The sequence below is a fragment of the Neofelis nebulosa genome, chromosome 17 (genome assembly GCF_028018385.1).
Source record: "Neofelis nebulosa isolate mNeoNeb1 chromosome 17, mNeoNeb1.pri, whole genome shotgun sequence".
Classification (NCBI taxonomy): Eukaryota; Metazoa; Chordata; class Mammalia; order Carnivora; family Felidae; genus Neofelis; species Neofelis nebulosa.
In genome coordinates this window covers 42,811,468-42,832,952 of record NC_080798.1, presented here as the reverse complement: position 1 = coordinate 42,832,952, position 21,485 = coordinate 42,811,468, and the positions used below count along the sequence as shown (strand labels likewise).

The 21,485-nt window shown below is 36.4% G+C and overlaps 1 protein-coding gene across 6 annotated transcripts in view; it reads left to right on the top strand.

Annotated features, from left to right (window-relative positions):
• The window catches only part of TERB1 (telomere repeat binding bouquet formation protein 1), a 46,807-nt gene that overhangs the window by 13,771 nt on the left and 11,551 nt on the right, over positions 1-21,485 (top strand). For all 6 annotated transcript variants that reach the window (XM_058707210.1, XM_058707214.1, XM_058707209.1 and 3 more), the window contains 12 exons: positions 125-235; positions 420-548; positions 2,436-2,567; positions 3,617-3,677; positions 3,768-3,883; positions 3,983-4,105; positions 11,493-11,645; positions 13,535-13,666; positions 14,261-14,386; positions 15,495-15,652; positions 19,782-20,131; positions 21,302-21,366. In XM_058707210.1, coding sequence (XP_058563193.1) covers positions 125-235; positions 420-548; positions 2,436-2,567; positions 3,617-3,677; positions 3,768-3,883; positions 3,983-4,105; positions 11,493-11,645; positions 13,535-13,666; positions 14,261-14,386; positions 15,495-15,652; positions 19,782-20,131; positions 21,302-21,366 — 1,656 coding nt within the window. The remainder of the gene's footprint in view (positions 1-124; positions 236-419; positions 549-2,435; positions 2,568-3,616; positions 3,678-3,767; positions 3,884-3,982; positions 4,106-11,492; positions 11,646-13,534; positions 13,667-14,260; positions 14,387-15,494; positions 15,653-19,781; positions 20,132-21,301; positions 21,367-21,485) is intronic.

Below are 21,485 nucleotides of genomic sequence, written 5' to 3'. Positions count from 1 at the left end.
TCATCTTGAAAACAGACATGATAAATATATGTATTTAAAAAGTGAAATTTAAAAAGTGAAATTTAAATGGTTAGTGTTTGAAAGATAACACTTGGTTTAAAAAAGTGAAATTTTTGTTCTTTAGAAATGAAGACTGATCTGAACTTACTGTTGGAGTGTCTGAAGTATCAAATGGACAACCCTTTTTCACAAAAGGAAGCTTTGGTCACTATTCATTCAATTTGTCAACAAAACAGTAAGATGTGATAGTGAATTTTTATCTGTGATTGTAGTTCTTTAGTATTTTGAAATATGAAATATGCATAGCTCTTTTTCTTTAACTCACTCTACTTGTTATGTTACTATATTCATGTGATTTATTTTCTCCTTAAAAGAATCATAATATCATTTATGTTCTCTTTTGTCTGTACATCTTGTAGGTAATGCAGGTGTTTACTTTCGAGAAATTGGTGGTTTGATGTTTATAAGAAATCTTGCAAAGTCAAGTGAACATAGCATGGTAAAAGAAGCAGCCTTATATACATTAGGAGCTGTTGCGGAACAAAATGGTAAAATATGAAAACTTTTTTTCATTATCCTTCAAGCATCGTGTTATATTTTAACAGACTACTAAAAAGTAATTTTAGGGGTGCCTGGGTGGTTCAGTTGGTTAAGCATCCAACTTTGGCTCAGGTCATGATCTCCTAGTTCCTGAGTTTGAGCCCTGCATTGGGCTCTGCACTGACAGTGTGGAGTCTCCTTGGGATTCTCTCTCTCTCCCTCTCTCTATCCCCTCCCCCACATGCATTCTTTCTCTCTGTCTCTCTTTAAATAAAGAAACTTCAGGGTATCTGGGTAGCTCAGTTGGTTAAGTGCCTGACTTTAGCTCAGGTCATGATCTCGCGGTTCATGAGTTCAAGTCCCATGTCGGGCTCTGCGCTGACAGCTCAGATCCTGGAGTGCTTCAGATTGTTTCTCTCTCTCTTTCTCTCTTTCTGCCCCTCCCCCACTCATGCTCTGTCTCTCTCTCTCTCAAAATAAATAAACATTAAAAAAAGATCTTTTTCACATTGATTTAAGATACTATTTGTACTTCATGAATTTGAATATGCATATATGTATCTTTGATTTTTCTATTAAGTTCATTATATATCTAAGTACTTGAATCAAAAGACGAAGATAACCTACAACATGTTGTGTATAGAAAAATATACTCTGGGTATAGAAATTCATGTTGGTCAAAACATTTTTCTGTAGTGTAGCCAAGATGAAGTTGAATCTAAAGTTTTAGTTTGTCAAACAACTTTCTATCCTTAAATTTTCATCCATTAAATATTTCTTCATCATTTGGTAAGAACCAAGCTATGTGCTAGTCATTGGGATAAATAAGACATTGTCTTTGCCTTTGAGAGAATGTCCAATAGCTGGTTCTAAATACTGGATCAAATACTAATTATACCTCTGTGTTCAAATTATTACCTTTTTAAAGATTTTATTTTTTTAAAGTTTATTTTTTTAATAATTTATACACCCTCAAACTCACAACCCCAAGATCAAGGATCACATGCTTTTCAGACTGAGCCAGCCAGGTGCCCCCTCAAATTATTATTCAAACAAAATTTTTTTAATGTTTATTTATTTTTGAGAGAGAGAGAGCATGAGCGGGGGAGGAAAGAGAGAGAGGGAGACTCAGAATCTGAGGCAGGCTCCAGGCACCACACTGTCAGCACAGAGCCCAACGCGGGACTCAAACCCACGAACCATGAGTTCATGACCTGAGCCAAAGTCGGATGCTTAACTGACTGAGCCACCCAGGCACCCCTCAAATTATTTTTTGAAAATTTTGTATTGCATTATTATAACACACACACACACACACACACATATACACACACCTACTGTCAGGTATCATGTTTGCTTTTTGGAAAGATATTTTTATTTTTAGAAAGTCCTTAATAGCACAAGTATCTTGTCTCTATTTTCTAAAGCAGGTTTATGAGTTTTCTAAAAGTTTTCTCTTGCTATGTTTTGTTTCTTACTCATCTTAAATTTTTATGTTTTAATTTTTTTTTAGTTAGGTTTTTATTAGAAATTCTAAGGGATTGTGCACATGTTGTAGCACCTCAATCAAGTATACTTCTGATTAAGATATTGCTTTTTAAAAAATTTTTTTTAAATGATTTATTTATTTTTGCGAGAGACAGAGACAGAATGTGAGTGGGTTAGGGGAGGAGAGAGAGGGAGACACAGAATCTGAAGCAGGCTCCAGGCTCTGAGCTCTCAGCACAGAGCCCGACACAGGGCTCAAACCCATGAGCTGTGAGATCACGACCTGAGCTGAAGTCAGACGCTCAACCGACTGAGCCACCCAGTCGGCAACTTTGTATTTTGTTTAGCATATTTTAAAACTTGTGCTAATGCATAGAAATTGAAATTACATTTTTTTTATTTTTCAGTTTATTGTCAGCAGACTTTGTGCACTTCAGAATTGTTTGAAGACTTAACTTGGTTCTTATCTAATAATGATTCAAACACAAATTTGAAAAGAATGTCTGTCTATGTCATATTGGTGCTGGTTTCAAATAATAGTAAGTACATTCTTGTATGTTGCAGAAACATTTAAAAATAATAAATTGAAATAGTTGTTCCTTTTATATCAGTATCTTTTAAAAAATCTCACTTCTGAGAACTACTAGCTTTATTTATTTATTTATTTTTAATTTTTTTAACGTTTATTTATTTTTAAGAGACAGAAAGAACAGAGTATGAGCAGGGGAAGGGCAGAGAGAGAGGAAGACAAAATCCAAAGCAGGCTCTGGGCTCTGAGCTGTCAGCACAGAGCCCGACACGGGGCCCGAACTCACTGACTGAGAAATCATGACCTGAGCCAAAGTCAGACACTCAACGGCCTGAACCACCCAGGTGCCCCTGAGAACTACTAGCTTTAAAGAAAAGAGAATAGCATATGTTGTTTGATATTTATTAATTTTAATAAATAGTAAAGTGATTTGTGTTACTTAAATAACATTAAAAAAAGAACAGCTTTAAAAGCAAAAGAGAGACATTTGATGATTAGTTTGATTGATTTTCCACTGAATTAGCCATTTAGTTAGTGTTTACTATATCAGCCAACTATGGCCTAAAATTTCATGTAGCTTGTGGCTAAAATTTTGTTTCATTTTTGGAGGAAATTTGAATGCTGTCATTCTATAAGCATAGGTAATGTATTTTCCATAATAATTGTGATTACAGATTTTTATCTACTGTAATTCTCTGTTATACTTAGTACTACTTTAAAGTGATTAAAAGTTATTTATTAGAAATATTACTTAAATGTTTTTCATTTCTACAAAAATTTTTTTTTTATTATTTTTTTTAACGTTTATTTATTTTTGAGACAGAGACAGAGCATGAACAGGGGAGGGTCAGAGAGAGAGGGAGACACAGAATCCGAAACAGGCTCCAGGCTCTGAGCTGTCAGCACAGAGCCCGACGCGAGGCTCGAACTCATGGACCATGAGATCATGACCTGAGCCAAAGTCGGACGCTTAACCGACTAAGCCACCCAGGCACCCCTCTACAAAATTATTTATAAGCAAAAGTCATATTTGTGTGCTAATATGGCTGTTTTTTTAAGGGACTGGACAGACACTTGTGAGAGAAACAGGTTGTATTACAGTTCTGACACAGTTGTTCAGGTAAGCAAATATAAATTTCTTGTTATTATTCACTACTTAAGACTTTAGCTCATTTGTATTAATTTGCTTCTTTTTTTTTTAACCAAATAGGACAGTTCTTTCAAAATATGAGTTGAATTTGTCAGATAAAAATGTTTTCCAGAGTTATCAGTTATGGTCTTCAGTGTGTAGTACTTTATGTGTCTGTGTCAACAATCCTCAAAATGGTAATTATCTCAAATATTTAAATATTAAAATAAAATAAAAACAAATGAACTGATGTTTTCCAAATATATTAAAACACAAGTGACTTTGTCTTCTTTCAGATGAAAATCAGATGCTTTGCTGTTCACTTTTTCCATATGCTAATGACTGGCTAATAAATTGCATCACACCTGAGATAATTCGCCCTGTTTGCTCATTTATTGGGCTTACTCTTGCAAATAACAGTAAGTATTCATTAATGTCTAGTTACACTTGAAGAAACATATTTCAAAGCATAACAGAAACTATTGAGTTAATTATTGAATTAATGGAATAATTTTATTATAGTAAGTTGGGTCATTTTGAATGCATTTAGACTACTGCAGATGGGAAAATCTTGAAAGGAGACATTGTTAGGAAGATGATTGGGAAACTGGAGGTAGCAGCATAGTTTTGAATCTCCCCAGATAGCCTCATAAAACAGAACAACTAGACAGCAAAACTAAAACCCGACAGAGGGTGTTCTCTGACTAAATAGAATTAAATTATAAATGAATACAAATAAAACATCTAGAAAAGTCCCAAATATCTGAAAATTAAACAAGTCCATGCTAAAACAAAGACCAAAAACAAGAATAACCACAAAACCATGAGTAGAAAAAATAAATGATAAAGAAATTAGAAATGTTTTTAACTGAATGATAATGAAAACACAACATAAAAAAACTGGGTTGCTGTGGGGCACCTGGGTGGCTGAGTCGGTTAAGTGCCAACTCTTGATTTCAGCTTAGGTCATGATCTTATGGTTCATGAATTTGATCCCCACTAGTATGGATCTTCCTTGGGATTCTCTCCCTCTGTCTCTGCTTCTCCCCCACTCATGCTCGTGCATCTTCTCTCTCTCTGTCTCAAAAATAAATAAATAAACTTAAAAAAAAAACTGGGTTGCTGCAAAAGCAGTGTTTGGAAGGAAATTTTTCGCACTATAGTTTGCATAAGGAAAGAAGAAAGGTCTCAAATCAATTTATATTTGTTTCCACCTAAGAAACTAGAAAATAAACCAAGTTTAACTCAAAGAAGGAAATAATAAAGAGAATATCAGAAACCAATGAAATAGAAAAATAACACAGCAGGGGAAAATCAGTGAAGCCAGAAGCTGATTCTTTAAAAAGATCAATAAACGGATCCTTTAGCCCGACTAACCACAAAATTAAAAAAGAAGGCCCAAATTACTAATATCATGAATAAGAAGTGACATCACTCTAGATCTTAACAGATACTAGGATAATAAAGGAATAATAGAAACAACTTTATGCTACTAAATTTGACAACCAACAGGAACTAGACAAATTCTTTGAAAAACACCAACTCAGAAGAAATAGATACCTTCCAGGGGCACCTGGGCGGCTCAGTCAGTTGAGTGTCTGTCTCTTAATTTTGGCTCGGGTCATGATCTCAGGGTCTGGAGTTTGAGCCCTGTGTTGGGCTCTCTGCTGAACCTGGGAGCCTGCTTAAGATTCTGTCTCTGCCCCTCTTCCCTGCTCATGTGCATGCACTCTCTCTCTAAAATGAAAAAGAATAGATGATTTGAATATTATTATATGTATTAAAGAAGTTGAATATGTAGTTTAAAACCTAAAACAGGAATTTCCAGGCCCTGATGGCTTCACTGGCGAATTATACCAAACATTTAGAGAAAAAAAAATCTACATTAATTGCCAGGAAATGGAAGTACAAGATATGCCTCCCAACACATTTTAAAAGGCCAGAATTATTCCCACACTAGAGCTTGAAAAAGACATTACAAGAGGGGTGCCTGGGTGGCTCATTCAGTTAAGCGTCCGACTTTTGTTTTTGGCTCAGGTCATGATCTCATAGTTCATGGGATCAAGCTCCATGTCAGGCTCTGTGCTGACAGCGAGGAGACTGCTTGGGATTCTCTCTCCCCCTCTCTCTGCCCTTTCCCATTTGCGCACTTTATCTCTCTCAAAATAAATAAATATTAAAAAAACATTTTTTTTACATGTTTATTTTTGAGAGACTAAGAGAAAGCAAGTGGGGGAGGGGCAGAGAGAGGAGGGAGGCACGAAATCTGAAGCAGGCTCCAGGCCCTGAGCTGTCAGCACAGAGCCTGACACGGGGCTCAAACCCATGAATCGTGAGATCATGACCTGAGCTGAAGTCATACGCTTAACCAACTGAGCCATCCAGACACCCCAATAAACAAACGTTTTTTTTAAAAAAGAAAAAGACATTACAAGAAGACTATATATGAACATAGATGCAAACATCCTTAAGAAAATATTAACAAATCAGTGGTGCCTGGCTGGCTCCGTTGGTAGAGCATGTGACTCTTGATCTTGGGGTCATGAGTTCAAACCCCATGATGGGCACAGAGCTTAATTAAAAAAAATTTTTTTTTACGGACTTCAAGCTATATTACGAAGCTGTAATCATCAAGTCAGTATGGTACTGGCATAAAAACAGACACTCAGATCAATGGAACAGAATAGAGTACCCAGAAATGGACCCACAAACGTATGGCCAACTGATCTTTGACAAAGCAGGAAAGAATATCCAGTGGAATAAAAACAGTCTCTTCAGCAAGTGGTGCTGAGAAAACTGGAGAGCAACATGCAGAAAAATGAACCTGGACCACTTTGTTATACCACACACAAAAATAAACTGAAAATGGATGGAAGATCTAAATGAAAGACAGGAAGCCATTAAAATCCTTGAGGAGAAAGCAGGCAAAACCTCTTTGATCTTGGCCGCAGCAACTTCTTACTCAACATGTCTCCAGAGGTAAGGGAAACAAAAGCAAAAATGAACTATTGGGACCTCATCAAAATAACAAGCTTCTGCACAGTGAAGGGAACAATCAGCAAAACTAAAAGGCAACCAACAGAAATGGGAGAAGATATTTGCAAACGACATATCAGATAAAGGGTTAGTGTCCAATATCTATAAAGAACTTACCAAACTCAACACCCAAAAAACAAATAATCCAGTGAAGAAATGGACAAAAGACATGAATAGACACTTCTCCAAAGAAGACATCCAGATGGCCAACTGACACATGAAAAAATGCTCAACATCATTCATCATCAGGGAGATACAAATCAAAACCACAATGAGATACCACCTCACACCTGTCAGAATGGCTAACATTAACAACTCAGGCAACCACAGATATTGGGAAGGATGCAGAGAGAGAGGATCTCTTTTGCACAGCTGTTGGGAATGCAAACTGGTGCAGCCACTCTGGAAAATGGTATGGAGGTCTCTCAAAAAATTAAGAATAGAACTACCCTATGACGCAGGAATTGCACTACTAGGTATTTATCCAAGGGACACAGGTATGCTCTCTCGAAGGAGCATATGCACCCCAATGTTGATAGCAGCATTATCAACAATAGCCAAAGTATGGAAAGAGCTCAAATGTCCATCGATGGACACATGGATAAAGAAGATGTGGTATATATATACAATGGAGTATTACTCAGCAATCAAAATGAATGAAATCTTGCCATTTGCACCTACGTGGATGGAACTAGAGGGTATTATGCTAAGCGAAATTAGTCAGAGAAAGACAAATATCATATGACTTCACTCATATGAGGAATTTAAGGTACAAAACCGATGAACATAGGGGAAGGGAAGCAAAAATAATATAAAAACAGGGAGGGGGGATGAAGCCTAAGTGACTCTTAAATATGGAGAACAAACAGGGTTACCGGAGGGGTTGTGGGAGGGGGAGATGGGCCAAATGGGTAAGGGGCATTAAGGAATCTACTCCTGGGGCGCCTGGGTGGCGCAGTCGGTTAAGCGTCCGACTTCAGCCAGGTCACGATCTCGCGGTCTGTGAGTTCGAGCCCCGCGTCAGGCTCTGGGCTGATGGCTCGGAGCCTGGAGCCTGTTTCCGATTCTGTGTCTCCCTCTCTCTCTGCCCCTCCCCCGTTCATGCTCTGTCTCTCTCTGTCCCAAAAATAAATTAAAAAAAAAAAAAAAAGGAATCTACTCCTGAAATCACTTTTGCACTATCTGCTAACTAACTTGGATGTAAATTTAATAAATGAATAATTTTTTAAGTAAATTAAAATTAAAAAAACATTGGGGTGCCTGGTTAACTCAGTTGGTTAAGCATCCTCTTGATTTTGGCTCAGATCGTGATCTCACGGTTTGTGAGGTCAAGTCCTGCATCATGCTCTTTACTGGCAGTGCAGAACCTGCTTGGGATTTCTCTCTCTCCCTCTCTCTCTGCCCTTCCACCACTCTGTCTTTCTCAATAAATGAATAAACATTCTTTTAACATAAAAAATATTAAATCCAGTAATATATAGAAAAGGTAATGTATTATGACCAAGTGGCATTTATCCTAGGAATGCAAGATTGGTTCAACATTGGAAAATTCACCATTTTCACAGGCGATGACAGAAAAGAAAAACTATATGATGATCTAAAAGGATATAAGAAAAGCTTTTACATAGTTCAGTATGTATTTGTGACAAAAACTTTTGGTAAACTAGGAATAGACAGAACTTCTCAATGTGATAAAGGGCCTCTACAAAACACTACAGCTAGCATATTTAATGGTAAAAAACTTAATCCCCTCCTCCTTCCCCACTCTGCCAAGATTGGAAAAAAAAGGATAGCCACTCTCATTACTTTAAGATTTTACTGGGTATTTCAGCCAGTGAAATAAGGCAGGAAAGTAACGCATAGAGATCGAAAAGGAAAAAGAAAATACAGTGTTTATTAATAGCTGACACGATTGTCTGAAGAATCGAAAATAAAGTTGTAGGAATGAATAAATGATTTTAGCATGGTTGTAGGATCCAAGGTCACATACAGAAATCAACTGTATTTCTAAATAGTAGCAAGGTGGCTCAGTCAGTTGAGCGTCTGAGTCTTGATCTTAGCTCAGGGCTTGACCTCAGCATTGTGAGTTAGAGCCTGAAGTTGGACTCCATGCTGGGTGTGAAGCCTACTTAAAAAACAAACAAACAAACAAAAAAAACTAGGGATAAATTTAATGAAATACGTGCAATGTCTATATGCTTAAAAATATGAAACTTTGCTGAGATAAAGAAAACCTAGGTTAATGGGAGATACCCTACACTCATGGATTGTAATGCTCAGTATTATTAGAATGTCACTTCTGAATTTCATTTCTTGATTCAAGACATTCCCCATCAAAATACCAGCAGGCATTGCTGTAGAAATTGGTGGACAAGCTGATTCTAAAATTTACATGGAAATGCAAAAGGGCCAGGATAGTCAAAACTTTTTGAAACAGGTCAAAATTATGGGATTTATATAACTTGATTTCAGTACTTATTATACAGTAATCAAGAAAGTGTGGCATTGATGTAAGTGTAGACATATTAGGTCAATGCAGCAAAATAGCCCATATATAGACCCATACATAGATAGTTGTTGATTTTCTACAAAGGTGCCATAATAATTCCATGTGGGAAAAGATAATCTTTTCAACAAATGGTGCTGGAAAGAGTAGATATCCATGCACAAAATATGAATCTCAACCCTAATTTTACACTGTATACAAAGATGAACCTGAAATGAACCATAGACCTAGATGTAAGAACTAAAACTTCAAAACTTCTTGACGAAAACATAGGAGCAAATCTTCATAACTTGGGAGAAGACAAAGCTTTCTTAGAACACAGAAAGTATGAGCCACTAAAGAGAAAATGATAAATTGGACTTCACTGAAATTAAAAGCTGAAAAGGAAAGCCATAGACTGGGAGAAAATATCTGTGAAATGTACGCCTGGTAAAGATCTTACACCTAAGATATATAGAGAATTCTTACAAATCAGTAGGACAAAAAAACAACCTAATGATTAAAAAAAAAGAGGCCAGATTTGGTCAGATATGTCAGCAAAGGAGATATGAATATTAAATTATACATAAGCATTGAAAAAATGTTTGAAAAGATGTTCAGAATTATTGGTTATTAGAGAAATCCAAACTAAAACCCAAAGGATACCACTACACACTCACTGCAATGGCTGAAAGGGGAAAGGCTAGTATATTAAATGTTGATGAGGTTGTGGAGCAACTAGAACTTTCTCACATGTTGTTGGTATATTTCTGTATTCACACATTTAAAGCAAATAGTCATGTTTCACATGCAAAGGAACTTAGCTCTACAATTCCAAAAATTGGATTCTCTCCATGATGCTTTGACATTTCCTTTTTATCTAAGAGTCAACTTGGATGAATAATAATTTTAGAACCTCATTACTGTCAGCAAACTGGTGTGAAACATAAGATGAAATTTGAAATATTCAGCATACAAGTGTAGACTAGGATGTTCTTGTGTTTATAAATTTTTGTTACATGGGCCATAACTAGAAATCATGGTAATACAGTGCCATTTCCATTTAAGCATTTAAAAATACTTCCTAGGGGTACTTGGGTGACTCATTTGGTTAAGGGTCTGACTCTTGGTTTCAGCTCAGGTCATGATCTCACGGTTTGTGGGTTCGAGCCCCATGTCAGGTCTGTGCTGCAGGTGTAGATCCTCTTTGGGATTCTTTCCCCCCTCTCCCCCCCGCCTCTTCCCTGTTCATGCATGCATTCTCTCTCCTTCTCCCCCCATAAAACAAATAAATATAAAAATAAAAATACTTCTTTTTTCAAGAATTTTTTTTTAATGAAAATATTTTGCAGTAAAGAAACCTGTTTTGGAGTCTCCATAATATCGAAAATGTTTGCTTATCCTTTGATAACATTTCCTAACAGTTCCTTTCCCAAATGTAGAAAATTCTGAACATGATGTTTTTTTAGATTAAGATCTTTGTGTTTTGTTGAACAATACAAAAAGTAATTTTTTTGTTTAAATCATCTTGGCTCAATTTACTAGGGTATACTGGGAAGAAGGTTCGTGGCAGAATTATAATCATTAATCCATGTATCCATTTGTTATAAGCCCACTGCTGGGATAGGGGCTGTAGAGACTATTGAATACACAGACCCATGGGATACTTTCCCATCAGAATCATTTTCAATGGGGGAACAAGACACTTCAACTTTTAAAAAATGTATTTTTCACTGAGTCTTTGCTTGGAATAGTTGTTATGACTCTCAATAATATGTTATAATTTTATGTTCTAAGAACTAAAACAATTATGCTTAAATAAGATGGATAAAATATGTGTTCTTTTGAAATAGTTAAATTACTTTGTCCTTTGTAGATTCAAGCAATCTAAGGAATGAGTTAAGTTGGAATTCAGAAAATAGGCAGCTTGCTAATTGCAATATCACACTAAATGAATTAATCTATTCTTCATAGCTCTATTGAAGGACTTGAGTTTACTAATGCCATTATTGCAAGACATACCAGTTCTTGCTAAATAAGAAAGATATCTAACACATGAGAAGCACTGTACTGTGTGTGTAGTTGTTCCATGTGAAAGTGCATTTCTTACTTAAGTAAATGACCTATTTTATGATTAAAGGTAAAGATTAGATTTTTTCATTCTTTAATTTTGGGATTTTTAGTACTTGAAAAAGTCAAGTTAATGTCATATTTAGTGCAAAATAATTGAATGGAACCATACACTTGTTTGCGATATTAATAGTCTTGCTACTTTATTCCTTAAGCATTTGTTCAGAAATACTTTATATCTGTGGGTGGACTGGATGTATTGTCTCAAGTTCTTGTGCAACTGGAATCTGATTCACACAAGACTGTTTCCAGTGCTAAGCTTGCAGTGGTGGTGACAAAGACAGTGGATGCGTGTATTGCTGATAATCGTGAGTAAACATGCTTAGTAATTTTTATATAATTGCGTTTTGTTTGAATTCAACATGGTAGGTGTTGAAATAGTAGATGGAACACAAACATGGTTTGGACTTCCAGTTTCTCACATGTGGAAGGAATCTCCAACTCCTTGTTTTCCCATGAAGGTTATGACTTCCCTAAGGGTTCAAAACTAGGACTTCTGACTTTGTCTAATGATAGAATCAAGATAAGATTCTGTTATTTCTAAACCTTTGTTTCAACACAAAAGAGCAATATTAAGTTAAAAACTTTAAGTTAGAAATGGACATTTGGGAAACATAAGGAATGGAAAACCCAATTTATAGATTTTAAAAAATTATATAAAGAATTAAGTTATGCCTCTTTCTAATAAGTATGAGGTCTGACTTACCCAACCACAACTAGTGTGTGGCAGCCTCAGACTTGAACCCATGGCTGCTTCTCACATGTACAGACACTGAGGAATGATAGTCTGTAAATCTCTGTAATAACCAATGCTTTTAACATTCACAAAAAACTGAAAAATAAGTAGGTGATTTTTTAAAAATCAGTTATTATTTTTTTATTTTGACTTGTTTTATTTTTTATTTTTTTAAATATACATCCAAATTAGCATACAGTGCCACAATGATTTCAGGAGTAGATTCCTTAATGCCCCTTACCCATTTAGCCCATTCCCCTCCCACAACCCCTCCAGTAACCCTCAGTTTGTTCTCCATATTTATGAGTCTCTTCTGTTTTGTCCCCCTCCCTGTTTTTATATTGTTTTTGTTTCCCTTCCCTTATGTTCATCTGTTTTGTCTCTTAAAGTCCTCATGTGAGTTCAATCATATGATTTTTGTCTTTCTCTGACTAATTTCACTTAGCATAATGCCCTCCAGTTCCATCCACGTAGTTGCAAATGGCAACATTTCATTCTTTTTGATTACCAAGTAATACCCCATTGTACATATATACCACATCTTCTTTATCCATTCATCCATCGATGGACATTTGGGCTCTTCCCATACTTTGGCTATTGTTGATAGTGCTGCTGTAAACATGGGAGTGCATGTGTCCCTTTGAAACAGCACACCTGTATCCCTTGGATAAATGCCTAGTAGTGCAATTGCTGGGTCATAGGGTAGTTCTATTTTTAGTTTTTTTGAGGAACCTCCATACTGTTTTCCAGAGTGGCTGCACCAGCTTGCATTCCCAAAAATCAGTTTTTAAGGGCCTGCTATGTGCTGGGCTCTTAGTGAGCTCTAGAGACACAAAAATGATTAAGATCTAGTACCTTGAAGAATTTACAACCTTACTATTGATATCAATATTGTTAGACACTGGGTGAACTCTGTTAAAAATGCTGTTAGGAGAAATATAACAAAATGGCAGCTTCTTGAATTTTGTTATATCTCACTGTGACAGCTTCAGGGATGCTTCACTGTGTCGTTAATATTAGAACCATGGCAGTTAATAATGTATTTCAGTTACAGGCAGGAGTTAGTTACATAGGAAGGTCTATAGTGCATCTAGATAAGAACAGGTATATAAGGTGAGAGTAAGCATATTCAGCTTTTAGGGAGGTAGTATTATTACTTCATACTCACAGCATTATGCAGGATAATTGAGAAGAAACCATTCTTCATAAAATAGGCTTTAGTAAACTGTCCCTATCTTGGGAAGTGGGATTAATGAGGACTATGTAAATCACCATATTATTACAATGTATTGATTTATATACACATACACATACATATTAGATATTATATGAGATATGAATGTTAGATATTATATAGTTATGAGATCATTCTCCCAGGATAAGATCTGACATATAGTGTATATATATATATAGTTATGAGTTTGAAGTTTATACTTTTTTCCCTCTATTTTATACTAATAGCTACTTTTGGAGTAATACTATCCAAGTATCAGATTGTTTCAAAACTTTTGACATTACTGCTTCATGAAAGTCTGGATTCAGGAGAAAAATTTAGCATCATACTTACTCTTGGTCATTGCACAGAGGATTGTGGTAAGTATTAAATTTATTCAGTGTGCTTATTAGAACAGTGGAGTGGAAATCCACTTTTGTTTTTTTCCCTCATTTTCATGTGAAAGGCTTAAAAGTACTGCCTTTCTCCAAGTCATTCAGGCCCCAAACTAGTCATTTTGCTCTTCATCCTTCTTCATCCATACTCTTCCTTATCCCTTTCTGCCCAGTTCCAATTTAGGCCCTCAGCCCCTCAACATCTTTCACCAATGTTATTGGAATAGATTTCTCCTTGTGTTCCCTCTCTCGTATCTCCATTTTTCAATCCACTCGTACACTGCTGCACAGATCCAATCCTGTTCTCGCTTACTGAAAACGTTTGAAAGTCCTATCTTTCTTTCTCTACTTATCACTCTCTTTTTTCTCCTCTTCCATTTTCCTCCCTCTTTCCAATCTTCTCCTGCTCTCTCTCTGTCCATTTTCCTCTTTTCCAACCCTTTCTACATTCCTCGCTCTCTCTCCTTGCAATCTCTTCTCTCCTCTTTGCTCCCTGCTCCACTTTTCCATTCTCCTTGCTTTGCTGTCTCTTGCTTAGGATTTACTATCTTCTACTCTCATTTTTGATATATTTTCCAGAGGAAAATCAGTATGACCTTTTTAAAAACAATGGGCTTCCACTCATGATACAAGCCTTAACTGAATCACAGAGTGAGGAACTAAACAAAGCTGCCACTTTTGTGCTTCACAATTGCAAAAAAATTAGTAAGTATATTGTTACTTTAAAAAAATACCAAAGTTTCTGAAAGGGAATTTGTATCTGATGAATGAGCCAAACCCCCTAAGGTCCCCAGGCTCTTCTTACATTTGAAAAGCAGAGTATATGATTTGGACATGACTAGAGTGTTTCACCATATTAAAAATCTATCTGGAAGAGAGAAACAATATAGAGAATTTACTTATTTTATGCATTGTGGACAAATTTTGTTGTAGGACTTAAACTTGAGGTCTACAGGTGACTTATGGTTAAATTATAAAGTACATTTCATTTATTTATTTTAAAAACTGAGTGCCTTTTATTTGCCAGGCACTCTGCTAGGTTTTAGGGATACAATGATTAAGAAACAACAGTCTGCACTCATAGAGCTTAGTTTAACTAGATACACAGGTAGTCATTAATAATCTCAAAAATGAATGAATTGTTGTATATTAACCTAAGGGCTAGGAATGGATGGAGCAATAGAGCTTAGAGAGCATAGAACAAAAGACTGTGTTGTAGACTTGGAGCAGAAAAGGCTTTGGAAGAAGTGATTCTTGAGCTGAGATTTGAATATATAGCATTAACTAGGTGAAAAGAAGGGAATTTGTTATGGGCAAATGTCTCAGGTATGAGCAACAGTGAGGCACAAAGACCCTGTGTTAGGAGGGAGCATGCACTGAAGGATTAATGGCCACTGAATTAGTCTTCATGGAAGAAAAATTGCTGCTGCAAAATGCAAAAAGAAAACTTAAAAGATTATAGGAAGGAACCACTCTATGAAAGCTGTTGAAAAAAAAATACTTTAAAACCAGTATCCATATACCTGAGGGTGTTCATGTATCTGGCATAACATATTTTCATGATATTCTTTCTCCTATAACTCTGCAGATTAAAGTCTAATTTATGACCGGGGCTTGGACCTCTGCCTAGCACTTGCTTTGTGTTTATTTTCTATACCATTTAGACAGTTAATTTAGTCTAGATGGGCCAAATTTAGAAAAGGGGGTGTGGGGCATGAGGTTGTCTGTATTTAGTGTTAAAATTACGTTTAAAGTGTAAAAAAAAACATTTCCAGTAATGGATAAATTAACTATTTTTTCCCATTTTATGAAGCTGAAAAATTATGTCTAAGTCTAGGAGAATATTCTTTTGATGAGAATGAAAAACAATTAGAAGACATAAATATGAAAGAGAAGAATCTTGAAGAGTACTGGAAGAAAGCAAAGGAAATTCTACACAGAATAGAACAGCTTGAAAGAGAAGGAAATGAGGTGGGGTTTTTTTGTTTCAAAGAATATAGAACTTTTTTCAAGGTTTTTTGTTTTGTTTTGTTTTTTCAGTAGAGGTTAGAGGGTAAAATATTTTTCCTGCTAAGTTATTTTTTAAGTTTTATTGGTTTTAAATTCAAAATTAAGTAGTGATACTTGAGTAACCATCTTTGAGCACAGAAAGAAAAGATTTTTAAGAAATGGAAATGATGACTGAAGAAATAAGAGACACGGAAGATAGAGATCTAACATCTGTATAATAAGGGTTCAAGAAAGAGAAAGGATGGAGAAGTAATCTCTCTCTCTTATATATGTATATGTATGTATGTATATACACACACATATACATGTTTCTATATTTTTTTATGTATGTACAATTTGTGTCTTTGTGTGTGTACTTTTAAAAAATGTTTATTTTTGGGGCGCCTGGGTGGCGCAGTCGGTTAAGCGTCCGACTTCAGCCAGGTCACGATCTCACGGTCCGTGAGTTCGAGCCCCGCGTCAGGCTCTGGGCTGATGGCTCGGAGCCTGGAGCCTGTTTCCGATTCTGTGTCTCCCTCTCTCTCTGCCCCTCCCCCGTTCATGCTCTGTCTCTCTCTGTCCCAAAAATAAATAAAAAACGTTGCAAAAAAAAAAAATTAAAAAAAAAAAAAATGTTTATTTTTGATGGGGCGCCTGGGTGGTTCAGTCGGTTGAGCACCCGTCTTTGTCTCAGGTCATGATCTTTTGGTTTGTGAGTTCTAGTCCCGCATGTGTGAGCTCAAGCCCTGCTTTGGGCTCTGCAGTCTCTCTTTCTCTCTGCACCTCGTGAGATTCTCTCTCCCTCTCTCTCTCTACCCCTCGCTCACTCATGCTGTGTCTCTCAAAAATTTTTTTAAATGTTTATTTATTTTTGAGAGAGAGAGAGAGAACAAGCAGGAGGGGTACAGAGAAAATGGGGGACAGAGGATCTGAAGTGGACTCTGTGTTGATAGCAGAGAGCTCCATGCAGGGCTCAAACTCACGAGCCAGGAGATCATGACCTGAGCTGAAGTTGGACGCTCAACCAGCTGAACCACCCAGGTGCTCCTTTGTGCATGTATTTTTAAAAATAAAAGCATAGTGCTCAACTTAGTATAATAGTATAGTAATTTCATTCTTTTAAATGACTGAGTAGTATTCAATATTAAAGATTATTATAAATTTATTTAACTAGTACTTAATTGCAGGGCGCCTGGGTGGCGCAGTCGGTTAAGCGTCCGACTTCAGCCAGGTCACGATCTCGCGGTCCGTGAGTTCGAGCCCCGCGTCAGGCTCTAGGCTGATGGCTCGGAGCCTGGAGCCTGTTTCCGATTCTGTGTCTCCCTCTCTCTCTGCCCCTCCCCCATTCATGCTCTGTCTCTCTCTGTCCCAAAAATAAATAAAAAACGTTGAAAAAAAAATTAAAAAAAAAACAAACTAGTACTTAATTGAGAGACATTTAGATTATATTCAATCTCTCACCAGTGTAAACAACTCTAGAGTAAATGTCTTGCTACCATATATATTTTATATATATATGTAAAATATATATAAACACATAAAAATATATGTGATAAAAATATATATATTTTGTTGTTAAGTTTATTTTTATTGGAGAGCGTGGGTGGCTCATTTGATTGAGTGTCCAACTTTGGCTAAGGTCATGATCTTGTGGTTCGTGAGTTTGAGCCCTGCATCAGGCTCTGTGCTGACAGCTCAGAGCCTGGATGGAGCCTACTTTGGATTGTGTGTCTCCCTCTCTCTCTGCCCCTCTTCTGCTCATGCTATGTGTGTCTCTCTCTCTCAAAAATAAATAAAACACTAAAATTTTTTTTGTTTATTTTTATTTCTTTTGAGAGAGAGCGAGCAGTGTAGGGGCAGAGAGAGAAGGAGACAGAATTCCAAGCAGGCTCCATGCTGTCACTGCAGAGCCCAATGTAGAGCTCGAACTCATGAACCATGAAATTATGACCTGAGCTGAAATTAAGAGACGCTTAAGCGACTGAGCCACCCAGGTGGTAAATATATATATTTGTAACCACCTTACTAAGATGTAAATCACATTCCATACAGTTGACCTGTTTAAAGTGTACATTTCATTGGCTTTTAGTATACCCACAGAATTGTGCAACCATTACCACAATCAATCTTAGAACATTTTTATCACCCTCCCCAAAAAAACCCCATACCTTTTAGCAGTCACCCTCCCTATTTCCCCATCCATTCTTCCCACCTTCCCAGCCTAGGCAACCACTAAACTATTTTCTGTGTCTATATATTTGCCTATTCTGTACTTTTTATATAAATTGAATCATAGAGCACATGGTCTTTTGTGACTGGCTTCTTTCATTTAGAATAATGTTTTCAAGGTTTATGCATGTTTATATTAGTATTTCATCTTTTTTAAAAAAGCTTTATTGAGATGTTATTCACACACCGTACCATTTGCCCATTTAAAGTGTACAATTCAGTAGTGTTTAGTATATTTACAGATATGTGCAACTATAGTCATTTACAATATTTTTATTATCTCAGAAAGGAACTCTGTACCCTTTAGGTATTTCCTTGCATTCTCTATTCCCAGCCATGTGTGTGTATATGTGTGAGGAGGGGAGGGGCAGAGAGAGGGAGGGAGAGAGAGAATCCCAAGCAGGCTCCTTGCTGTCAGCAAGAGCCTGACACAGAGCTTGATTCCATGAACTGTGAGCTCATGACCTGATCCAAAATTAAGAGTCAGACGCTTAACAAACTGAACCACCAAGGTTCCCCTATCTATAGGGATTTTTTGTAAAGATGTACAAGTTTTATTATGAACAATCCTGTCAAATTGTTTCTCCATAGAAGTTGTGCAATTTATGCTCTCACCTGTAAGTTATGAGAGTGTATACCCTTTCAATTTTTGCCAGTGTCCTAGATGAATGCTGTCTCAGTGTAGCTTTATTGTGCATTTCTCTTATTGCATGTGGGATGGGGCATTTTTTCATAAGTTTAGGAGCTATTTATGTTTCCTTTCCCATTAACTGTTGATCTCCTTTTCCTATTTTTATATACTATTGTTGATCTTTTTCATATTTCATTATAGTAGCTTTTCATAAATGTTGGTAGAAAAATCATACCCCAAGACATGACTTATACATATTCTTCCTAGATGTTTTGATAATCATTTGGTTTGCTTCTGACCTTTTTTTCTTCTGAGTCCGCCCTCCCCACAACTGCCCCAGCCACCCATATTATTCTTGGTCTATAGTAGAGCTTTGAAAAAAATTTTTCATGGGGTCAACTATATTAGTTTCTTTTCTTCATGATTTATTGATTTTGTGTGATATTTAGAAAGGCCTTCTTCCCCTCAGGAATGTTAAAATATTATGTCTTCTTTTAAAATATATACAATTTCTGGGGCACCTGGGTGGCTGAGTCAGTTAAGTGTCTGACTTCAGCTCAGGTCATGACCTTGTGGTTCATGAATTTGATTCCCACATTGGGCTCTCTACTGTCAGTGCAGAGCCCACTTCGGATCTTCTGTCTCTCTCTGTCTCTTCCCCACTCACGCTGTCTCTAGTTCAAAAATAAACATTAAAAAAATACACACATGCGCACACACACACACACACATATGTGTGTATATACATATATATACACACAATTTCAGTTTTTTATATATCAATATTTAGCTCATTTTGACTTTAAGTTTATTTATTTTGAGAGAGAGAGCATGAATGGGGTAAGGACAGAGAGAGAGAGGGAGAGAGAGAATCCCAAGCAGGCTTCACACTGTCAGCACAGAGTCTGATATGGGGCTCAAACTCACGAACTGTGAGATCATAACCTGAGCCAAAATCAAGAGTTGAATGCTTACCCTACTGAGCCACCAGGCTCCCCTCATTTTGACTTTGTTTTTGTGTAAATTGTGAGATATGGATCCAATTTATTTTTCCCCAGATGGCTACCCAGTTGTCCCCAGATCATTTACTAAGTAAATTCCCCTTTCCTGTTAATTTAAACTGTCCCTTTTATTATGTATATTCTGTTGACAATCATGAACTTTTCCTATATTATTTAAAGAAAGTATAAATTGGATTATAAAACAAATGGATTATCTTGAAATTATTTATTTGTCATTTTTACATTATAGGAAAAAATACAAAGAGAAAAATACAAGGATAATGTTTCATCTATGAACATAAATATTCAAAATACATTGAAACACCTCCATGGAGATAGTATTGGCAGAGGCCCTGAAGCAGAAGATAAGGATAAAAGCCAGTCTAGAAAGCTTCCGAGTTGTAAATCCCATGGAATTCTAACTACAGCGTGTACAAATGATCACCAAATGAAGACCCTGTTAAAGAGTACAAATCCAGTTGATGCTTGTTATAGGGAGAGTGGACAAAATAAAACTTTATATAAAGCCAATTCAAGTTATAGTCAAAACTTACATGAAAGAACAAATTTTGAAAAAAAGAATTCTGTTTCTCAATCAAGGTATAGTTTAATAATTGTTTCTAACTTTATTTATTCAAGTATTTTTTTTTTTTTTGTAGTACTATGTTATTAAGCCCTGGGATATAGAAATGATAAAAAATGGTCTTGGGAGGAGCCTAAATGGAAATGTTGGGAATGGAGTTTGGATGGTGAAGTATGGGCCAGTTCATCTAGGGCCTTGCATGTCACAGTCAGGATTTTTGGTTTTCACTCACAGGGCGTAGGGAGCCATTGACAATTTTAAATTGTGTGACATCAGATTTGCATTTTAGAAAGGATACTCAGAGAACTTAACCTGAAACCCTATACCTGAAGTAACAGCGCATGCATTAATAATCCACCGGCAATGTAGCAAAAACCAGTTTGTAAATTTAATTTGATAAAAAGGAGTAGTGTGTGATGAAAATATGGCTCAGGATTACCTTTTCATTTGTTCCTTTCACCTCACCTCCAGTTCATGACCTTGCTCCCTCAGATAGCCTGTGGGGCTGGACCTGAGATGTAGCTTTTCTTGAAAATTTACTTGTGTTCTCTCCTCTGATGGATACTGTGCTAGTAGGGAAACTGAAGAGTATTGCTGCTATATTCTGGGAAGGTTGCAATGTAAACGGAATATTAGGGAGATGGATTACATCATCACCACTCCTTTTTTTCCTTTATAAAACCATTCTTGATGTTAATTTTAACCTGATTTCTCAGGGATGTGGAATTGGAAAGCATTGAAATATGCCCTTGGGCCAGCTCTCTTGCTTTCTGTCCCATTGCTTTTGTTCTCTCTTTTTTTTTTTTTACATTTGTTTGCTTGTTTATTTAAGTAATCTCTCCACCCAACATGGGGCTCGAACCCGTGACCCCAAGATCAAGAGTCGCATGTTCTTCTTCCAACTGAGCCAGACAGGCACCCTATGTTTTTCTCTTTTATAACTTTTTCCCTGTGTTTCTGTTGGCATCAGTATTATTGCCTTTTGGAATCTTATTTAACTCCACTTTTAGAAATGAGGCTATAACCATTACAAACGCTACTTTGGCAGAATTTGATAGACTTTGGTAGATCCTGGTTCCATCTCCTGCCTGCCAAACACCCAGAATCACACCACTGCTTACAGAAACATTTGTGCACACACTGAGCAGTATGTTTACTTTTAATTTCTGGTGTCTGTTTTCTTTTAGTGACCATGTTTTTAAACCTCCAATTCCTGTTGTCAAAAATAGAAAGCAGGAGTTACCAGTAACAGGTATGATTAAAAATATTTCTTCTTTGATTTTTTAAGAGAACATATTTAGGTGACTAATACAGCTAAAAATGTAATTGGTATATTTGCCCTCTAACATATAAGCCACACTTTCGACTCCT